The sequence below is a fragment of the Bos taurus genome, chromosome 18 (assembly GCF_002263795.3).
Source record: "Bos taurus isolate L1 Dominette 01449 registration number 42190680 breed Hereford chromosome 18, ARS-UCD2.0, whole genome shotgun sequence".
Taxonomy (NCBI): Eukaryota; Metazoa; Chordata; class Mammalia; order Artiodactyla; family Bovidae; genus Bos; species Bos taurus.
In genome coordinates, this window is record NC_037345.1 from 62,969,056 (window position 1) to 62,978,091 (window position 9,036).

General features: G+C 58.9%; 1 protein-coding gene across 1 annotated transcript; it reads left to right on the forward strand.

Annotated features, from left to right (window-relative positions):
- Positions 1 to 1,863: 1,863 nt before the first annotated feature.
- Positions 1,864 to 8,711, forward strand: LOC510520 (leukocyte immunoglobulin-like receptor subfamily A member 6). The gene is given in 8 exon segments (XM_005201067.5): positions 1,864 to 2,070; positions 2,226 to 2,261; positions 2,449 to 2,540; positions 2,542 to 2,734; positions 2,864 to 3,166; positions 3,383 to 3,679; positions 3,907 to 4,209; positions 5,267 to 8,711. Coding segments are annotated over 8 exon segments (1,380 nt in total). The 5' UTR covers positions 1,864 to 2,036; the 3' UTR covers positions 5,389 to 8,711.
- Positions 8,712 to 9,036: the final 325 nt, after the last annotated feature.

The window sequence follows — 9,036 nt, forward strand, 5'->3', positions numbered from 1 at the left end:
AAAGGTCTAGATTCGGATGTTACTTTCTTTACCTTGTAGTTAATTAACCTATTTGTTGACATCGCTGCGGCACACAGGCTCTCCGTTGCAGGGTGTGGAGTCTTTAGCCCAAGTGTGCCGTGTCTGGATCCCTGGCCGGTGATCCAGCCCGGGGCCCTAAGTAAGGAGCGCTGAGTCTCAGTCAGGGGCCAGCAGGGCGGCGCTCGGGTGTCACGTGCACACACATGAGTCCCCGCCCTTCGCAGGTCGGTTCTCATCAGTAAAGGAGGCTCCGTTATTTGCTTCCTCAGCCCTTGCCGTCTGTCGTGAGTGTCTTCCATCTGTCGTGAGCGTCTTCCCGTCTGACACTTACAACAGATACCACACTGGCCCTCAGCACAGGCCCGCCTCTCCTGAATCTCCCTGTCTGCTCTCTGTGCTGCACTCTGGACCATTTCCTCAATGCTATACTCTGACTTCATACGTGGCCGCTCAGCTCTCTTCTTGGCTGCATGACTTTTTAACGTGTTCAGTCTACTGTATTGTTCACATCGAAAAATTTTCACCTCTTTTCAGTGACCACCTGTTCTTCTACAAAATAATCCACATGCTTGCCTCCCTTTATTTTTCTGTGACCATGGTTCCCTCTGTGTGTCCACATGGGTGGAAACCTTCCTCTGACCTCGAGATGATCCGCGCCACCGGGGCCACACACCGACCTCTCCTACTTTGCTGTGGTTTGCCTCCATTTGGGGAACTTTCTTTCTGCCCTTGTCTGTGGCTACATGTTTCAGAAACACTCTCCAAGCGAGTCTCAGTGTTAGAAGGAGAGGAGGCTCTGGGTGGGCACCACAATCACCCCCTTCGGTGCAGTCTCAGCCCGCAACCCTTCACGTCCACCCTCTCCTGGGGTCACCTCGTCTGGAAATTGACCATGATGACGGTAGCAAGAGCCCGCAGCCCATCTGAGGGCTGGGGTCAGGACAAAATGCAGAGGAGGAACCTCAGGCCCAGATAAAGGGCACCGCCACCCCAGGTTACATGAGCAGCGGGCACACATTTACAGGACTATCTGTTTTCCATCACAGTGAGAGCTCTGATCGCAATCAATACCCCCTAAAGCTTGCAGGTGATGACAAGACCAGAAAGACACTGTGCCCAAGGAGCCTGGGGCCCTGAGGAGGCAGGAGGTACCCAGGGGCTTGTTCCCAGGAAGGCGGGCTGGATGGTGATGCCATAAAGAGAGATGCCCCTAAAGGGGGCTGTGACGGGGAAAACCCACACTCTGGGGCAAGAGAGGAGTCAGTTTCCTTCCTTAGTCCCTGAGCATCTCCTCTGGGCTCTTGGCCACATGGACTCCACTGAGCCCAGGGAGACGCTGACCGTGTATCGCTCATAAACAGCAGACTTCTGGACACAAAGGGGAAGGAGAGGGTGGGACGAATGCAGAGAGTAGCATGGAAACGCGCACACCGGCACGTGTAAAACAGACCACGGGGGAATGTGCCATGAGACTCAGGGACCTCACACAGGGGCTCTGTGACAACCTAGAGAGAAGGGAGTTTCTAGAGGAAGGGCATGTGACACATACGGCCGATCCATGCTGATGTATGGCAGAAACCAGCACCATATTGTAAAGTAATGATCCTCCAATTTAAAAAAAAATGTGTTTCTGGGGATCTGAGTCCTGCGGGCAGCAGGGGCTGGCATCCTCCCTGAAGCATCTCCAGGGCCTGGTGACCCCATCCACAGTGAGGACCCCACAGGGACCTGTTGACGGGTGGGCAGAGGAGGAAGCAGACCCCGAGGTGAGGCTCACAGAGGGGAGGCCGTATCCTGGATGCCCTCTACTGGAAGGGGCGTCTCAGGAACACACTGGGACTGTCATGGGGACGACGCCAGGCTTTCAAGAAGAGGCTGTTCCCCTTCCTGCAGGGACGCTGATGTGACAGCCGCGTGACAGGAAGCCCCAGCCTCTGAGAGGACACACCCTGTGGTCTGTCTGGAGGACACCCAGGTCTCCATCCTCACAGCCTGGACCGCAGGGAGGAGACGCCATGGCCCCCGCGCTCCCCACCCTGCTCTGCCTTGGTGAGATGAGGAGGGGCAGGGGGAGCCCTGGTCTGGAGGGACTGACCCCCCGGCCAACCTGCTCCGTCAGGGGACCCCAGGGCCAGGAGACTCCCGGGGCGGAGAGGCAATCCTCAGAGCTGAGGGCACACCTCTCACAGGGCGCTCTCTTCCAGGACTGAGTGTGGGCCTGAGGACCCAGGTGCAGGCCGGTGAGTCTGTCCCAGGGCCCAGCTCCCTCCTCTCGTGGGGACAGGGGTCACACAGGGGACAGGGGAGGGACAGGGGAGGGAGGGGGCAGCTCAGGGCTCACGGATGGGGAGTCTGGGAGGTCTGGGCTGAGAGCCGGAGCCTGGGCGCAGGGGATGCCTGGTGAACCCGTCTCTAATTTCCTTCCAGAGACCCTCCCAAAACCCACCATCTGGGCAGAGCCAGGCTCTGTGGTCCCCAGGGGTAGCTCCGTGACCATCTGGTGTCAGGGGTCCCCCAGGGGCCCAGGAGTTCCATCTGGATAAAGAGGGAAACCCAGATTTCTGGGACAGACAGAAACCCCCAGGTCCCGGGGACAAGGCCAGGTTCTCCATCCACTACATGAGAGACGACCACGCAGGGAGCTATCGGTGCTACTACGGAACCCGCACTGGCTGGTCAGAGCGCAGTGACCCCCTGCAGCTGGTGGTGACAGGTGAGGGATCTAGGGGGCCTCGGGCTCTGCCCTCAGGAGGGGGTCTGCTCTCAGGGGGTGTCCCTCTCACAGCCCAGCCCTGGGGGGAGGGCGGGGGCCCCACGGAACCAGCTGCCTCCTTCTCTCTAGGACCCTACGGCAAACCCAGCCTCTCAGCCCTACCGAGCCCTGTGGTGATGTCGGGAGGGAACGTGACCCTCCAGTGTGCCTCCAGTCAGGGATTTAACAGATTCCTTCTGACCAAGGAAGGAGAAGACGAGTCCTCTCGGACCCTGGATGGACAGCAAACCCCCGACGGGCAGACCCAGGCCCTGTTCCCCGTAGGCCCCGTGACCCCTGGGCACAGGTGGACGTTCAGATGCTACGGCTTTTACAGGCACACCCCCCGGGTGTGGTCAGCCCCCAGCGACCCCCTGGAGCTCCTGGTCTCAGGTGAGGAATCCCGTCCTGACCCCATACATTTGTGCAGACAAGACAAAGTACTGGGGTCTCTGCTCCCAGGGGAGCCCCTGTGAGAGGGTGGGGAGAGGAGAGTGGGGCTCACAGGATAGACACACAGACTGAGACACGGCGAGGCCTGGGGCCGGGCCGGGAGAGGGGGGTCCACAAGGGAAGCGGTCCCAACAACCGACGCGTGTCTCTCCCCAGGGCTGTCTGGGAAGCCCTCCCTCCTGACCCCGCAGGGCCCTGTCATCACCTCTGGACAGAACCTGACCCTTCAGTGTCACTCTGACGTCGGCTACACCAGATTCGCTCTGTCCAAGGAGGGGGGACAGGATCTCCCACAGCACCCTGGGTGGAGGCCCCAGGGAGGGCTCTCTCAGGCCGACTTCCCCCTGGGCCGGGTGGGCACCATCCACGGGGGCCAGTACAGATGCTACGGTGGACACGGCCTCTCCTCCGAGTGGTCGGCCCCCAGTGAGCCCCTGGAGCTGCTGGTGGCAGGTGAGGAGACAGCGGGTCAGTCGGGGACCAGACTCTGCACAGGCCCCACCGGGGAGCCCCAGGGGTGATGCTGGGACCAGGGGGAGGGGTCCCGGGGAGGAGACAGAGAGACGGGGTGAAGGAAGGGAGAGACTCAGAGAAACAGAGACAGCGCTGAGGGGCCAGAGAGGCCCGCAGAGTCTAGCTCAGAACCCGGGCCGGCGCCCGCACCCCCTTCCTCTCTGCAGGATGGCTCAGAGACAGCCCCTCCCTCTCGGTGCAGCTGGGCCCTTCGGTGGCCCCGGGGGAGAATGTGACCCTGCTGTGTCAGTCAGGAGAGAGGACGGACACCTTCCTTCTGTCCAAGGAGGGGGCAGCCCATCGCCCCCTGCGTCTGCGCTCCCAGAGCCAAGACGGGCGGTACCAGGCCGAGTTCTCCTTGAGCCCTGTGACCTCAGCCCACGGGGGCACCTACAGGTGCTACGGCTCACTCAGCACAGACCCCTACCTGCTGTCACAGCCCAGTGAGCCCCTGGCGCTCGTGGTCTCAGGTGAGGCCCAGTCTGTCCGTCTCACTCAGCAGCTCGGGGCTCTGCCCTGGGAGCGCAGGGCGGTGGTGGAGGAGGGGGCGCTGAGAGAGGGCCCCCTGGGGGAGGGGCCTTGGAGCCTGTGCCCCGCCCCTTCCTCCCGGACTGGGGTCCCAGAGGGGCAGGTGGGCAGTGGCAGGGTCTCGGGGAGGTCACAGGGCCATGCAGGGCAGAGGGGAGTGAGGTGGGGACCCCAGGTTGGCCCAGTGTACCCCTTCCTGGGCTTATTCCCAGGGGCCCATTCTCCCCGCCTCAGACCCAGACCCGAACCTGGGGAGTCTCGGGGCTCTATGCTCAGGGGAGACAGCCCACCCCAGGGCACTTTGAGATTCTCTGGGAGGACAAGGCCTTTCAGATCGTCAAAGGCTGGTGGGGAGTCGGGCGGAGATGGCTCGGGAGCCACAGGCTGCAGGGGCCTGAGGCTGCTGGATGGGGGTCAGTCTGGGCAGCAGCAGACCCGCCCCAACCCATCCTACCCCCGGAGGCTCCAGGGATCACCCCATCCCCCGGGCAGAGTCCAGCAGGCAGATGCAGAGGGCTGAGTGAGCGTCTGTGGGGGGGCAGTGGTGGATCCGTGGGAACTGTGGTTGGGTCCCACCCTGGGACCCCGAAGACCACCGCTCAGAGGCGGCTCCCACCATGGGACCCCGCAGACCACAGCTCAGGGGCGCCCCCCCCCACCCGGGGACCCCGCAAACCACAGCTAAGGGACGGGCCCCACCCTGTGCTGTCTGAGCTCCGGCAGCTCAGGGTCCTGAGCAGGAATGTCTGAGACAGTAAGAGAGGCCCCGGGAGGCTCCCGAGGAGAACATGGCCCACCTAATGCCTCCCTTTGGGACCCTCAGGCCCCCTGACAACCTCCCCCATCACCGTGGTCAGACCCACGAGTGGGGACGAGGACAGCGTCCCTGTCAGGGGCTGGGCTCCGGGGCCACATCCTGTCAAGGGAGGCGGGTGCCCTGGGCACACAACCCGCTTCTGGGTGACGGGGCTGGCGCTGACCTGTGCGACCTTACCCCAGACTACACAGTGCAGAATCTCACCCGGATGGGCCTCGCGGCCTCAGTCCTGCTGCTCCTCGGGGTCCTGCTCTGCCAGGCTTGGAAGGACCACAGAGGAGCCCGAGACGCGGCCTGGAGCTGAGCACGGGGGCCCTGCACCGCCCAGAGCACCGGAGCCCGGGACACGAGCTTCCAGCCCGGGAGCTTCAGGAAGAGCCTTTGCTGCGCATGCTGGGTGCGCTGTCTGCGGAGGCCCCGGGGGAGAGACGCAACACGGGGCGGGCGGGAGGACGCCGGGGCCTCCCCGGGGTGGCTGGGGGCCCAGACTCTGCTCACGGGGGCCCCCTCCCTCCCGGGGAGGACGCCCCGGCTGCTCTCACCCCTGGCTTGAGGCGCGTCCCCCATGGCAGGGGCAGGTCCTCACCCTGCACGCCCACAGGCTCTGTTCACTCTCAGGGAGGACGTGAGCCTCATTGTTCACGCCCGCCGTCTCTGGTGTGCGCAATGACTTCCATCCCTTCTCAGAAACAGAACATCGTTTAAGTAACTGAATAAAGGGGTGGAAGTGGGGCCCTGTTTGGAACAGTTGGATCCTAAACTCTTCCCTGAACCTCCTCTGGACCCCGCATGCCCCTTCCTCCTCATCAGAGGACACCCGCTGTAGTTTCTCCAGAAACACTGTCAGTGTGAAGGGACACCCTGGCGTTTGAAGTGACAGTCAGGGCTACACTGGTAAATGAGCTCAGGAATATATCGTTTTGTAAAGAGCCCCAACATGGGGTTTCCCTGGTGGTGAAGAGTCTGCCAGCCAATGCAGGAGACACGGGTTAAATCTGTGATCCTGGGGGACCCCAAGGCAAGGAGAAACTGAGTCTGTGAGCCGCAGCGACTGAGGCCAGCAAGTCCTGGAGCCCGTGCACCACAAAGAGGCCAGTGCTGCAGATGCCCAGACACTGCAGCCAAGGAGCAGCCCCGCTCACACAACCAGACACACCCCCGCAGCAACACAGACCCAGCACAGACAAAATCATCAGGCAATAAATGCTTAAAGAGCCTAGTGTGAACTGTGTGTCTCCTTTGGGGCAAACGTGCTCCGTGGCCAACCTCAAGGAGCCCGGGTGAATGCGCTGAAGGCCGGGTGGGAAGGAAGAGCAGGCGGACTTTCCCACAGGGCGAGTCCGGTGTAGCAAGCCCCCACCGATGGCCCCATGGGCACAGATGTGTCCTTCTCATTACAATCATATAGGATCGTCTCCACCTCAGTTTTATGCCCCAGGGACCCTGAAATGAGATGCCCACCTCCTAGTTCATCTGTAAGAGAGGGAAAGAGAAAACCATGGAGGAGACAAGGCTGACTCTTATGAATCCCAGCACATCACGGGCAGGGGTACTCATCACCGCGGTCAATCTGGAGAGTCGACAGCAACTCTCAGTTAAAGGGCAGAGACACAGCGCTGGCCCACAGTTGTATAACCCAGAGGAAGATGCCTGCACGGCCACGTGTGTACAAGGAGAAAAAGGACACGTGGGTTGTTCACAGTAGAAAAAGTTACAGAAATCACTTTCACCAAAATGAATGGTTTGGTGTGTATATATGTGACAGAATTTTATACAAAAAATGCATAAAGCTGGACTGCTACAGGAACACAGGTCAGTTTTCAAGCATGATGGTGAATAAGTGAAACACGACCGTAGGAGTCCAGTCCATCACATCAAATTCAAAAGGCAACAACGTGGGACTCAATACACAAAATAAGAAATGAGACGGGAGGAACAAGAGCTGCTACCGAGTTTCCCTGGTGGCTTGGTGGATAAGAATCCAGCCGCCAACGCAGGGGACGCGGGTTCCATCCCTGCTGTGAGAAGATCCCGCACCGGCCGCAAATGCTGAGCCCGCGGGCCCAGAGCCCTGCCCTGCGACAAGACACGTCACCAAAGCGAGGAGCCCAGGCACCGCAGAGAAGAGAAAAGCTTCCTGAGCTCAGCTCAATGGGAGGAAAGCCCCTGGGCAGCGAGGAAGACCCAGCACCGTCCTCTGTTCCTCAGGCATGTCCAACTCTGTGACCGCATGGACTGTAGCCCACCAGGCTCCTCTGTCCGTGAGATTCTCCAGGTGAGAATACTGGAGTGGGTTGCATTGCCCTCCTCCAGGGGATCTTCCCCACCCAGGGATCAAACCCAGGTTTCCCGTATTGCAGGCAGATTCTTTACCATCTGAGCAACCAGGGAAGTCCAGCAGGGCCAAAATTAATTAATAACCAATTTTTAAAATTGATACCTCAGAGATACAAAGGTTTATAAGAGACTACTAAGAACCAGTGTGTGTTGACCCATCCGACAGCAAACCTGGAAGACACGCACGAGTCTCTGGAGACACACAGCCCGCCAGAACGGAGGCAAGAAGACGCAGACAGCCTGAACAGACCGGCCACTGGAAGCGACACAGAATCCGTAATAACACCAGTGAAAACCCCATGCAAACCAGAGGCCAGAACTGGATGGCTTCATGGAGGACTTCTACCAAACTGACAAAGAGGAACTTATATGACCCTCTTCACGCTCTCCCAGGAGACTGAAGAGGACGAAACACTCCCAGAGTCTTTCTATGAGCCACCGTCACCCCGATGCCTAAACCAGACAAAGACACAACCAAAAAAGAAGTTACAGAACAGAGCGCTTTATGAACATACACACAAAATGGGCAACAAAATATTAGCTAACCACATTCAACAACACACAAAAAGAATCACATGCCAGGATCAACTTGGATTCATACCAGGGTCACAAGGATAATTCAACATGTGCAAATCGATCAATGTAAGTCACCACATCAACAAGAGAAAAGACAAAACAACATGCTTGTCTTAATAGGTTCAGAGAAAGCACTGATAAAATGCAACATCCATTCATCATAAAAGGTCTCGCCAAAGTGAGTACAGAGGGGAGACATCTCAAAGTAGTAAAACCTATTTATGACAAGCACACAGTCAACACAGTCCTCAAAGGTAACAAGCGGAAAGCCTTTCTAGAGCTCTGGGACAAGGTAAGGACGCCCACTCTCACCATTTGTGTTCAACACACCACTGGAAGTCCTAGTCATAGCAATCAGGCAAGAAAAAAAAAAAGGATTCAACTTGGGGCAGGAAGGAGGCAAAACTGTCCCTGTATGCAGATGACGTGATACTGCATTTACAAAACCCTGAAGACTGCACACACAAACTGCAGAACCGAGGGAGGGGGCTCCCTGGTCTGGGGAGTGGGCAGGTGGGTTGTCTGGGTCTGCAGTCTGTTCGTGTGTGTGTGTGTGTCTGTGTCTGTGTGCCCGCGTGTGTGCTCAGTCATGTCCAACTCTTTGTGACTCCACAGACAGTAGCCTGCCAGGCTCGTCTGTCCATGGATTCTCCAGGTAAGAATACTGAGGTGGGCTTCCATGTCCTTCTCCAGGGGATCTTCCCCACCCAGGGATTGAACTCGAGTCTCTGCACCTCCTGTGCTGGCAGGCAGATTCTTTACCCCTGAGCCACCTGGGGAGCCCGAGTGCAGCCTACCATCACTCCGTTTCTCTCATTCGAAAACGGCGCCAGATACCTGCTTACTCTTCTTGGTTTTCCCTGTGTATGTGGACTATCAGGGCTTCCCAGGGGGCACTAGTGGTTAAGAGCCCACCTGCCAGTGCAGGAGATGTAAGAGACTTGGGTTCAATCCCTGGGTGGGGAAGATCCCCTGGAGGAGGGCATGGCCACCCCCTCCAGTATTCCTGCCTGGAGAATCCCATGCACAGAGGAGCGTG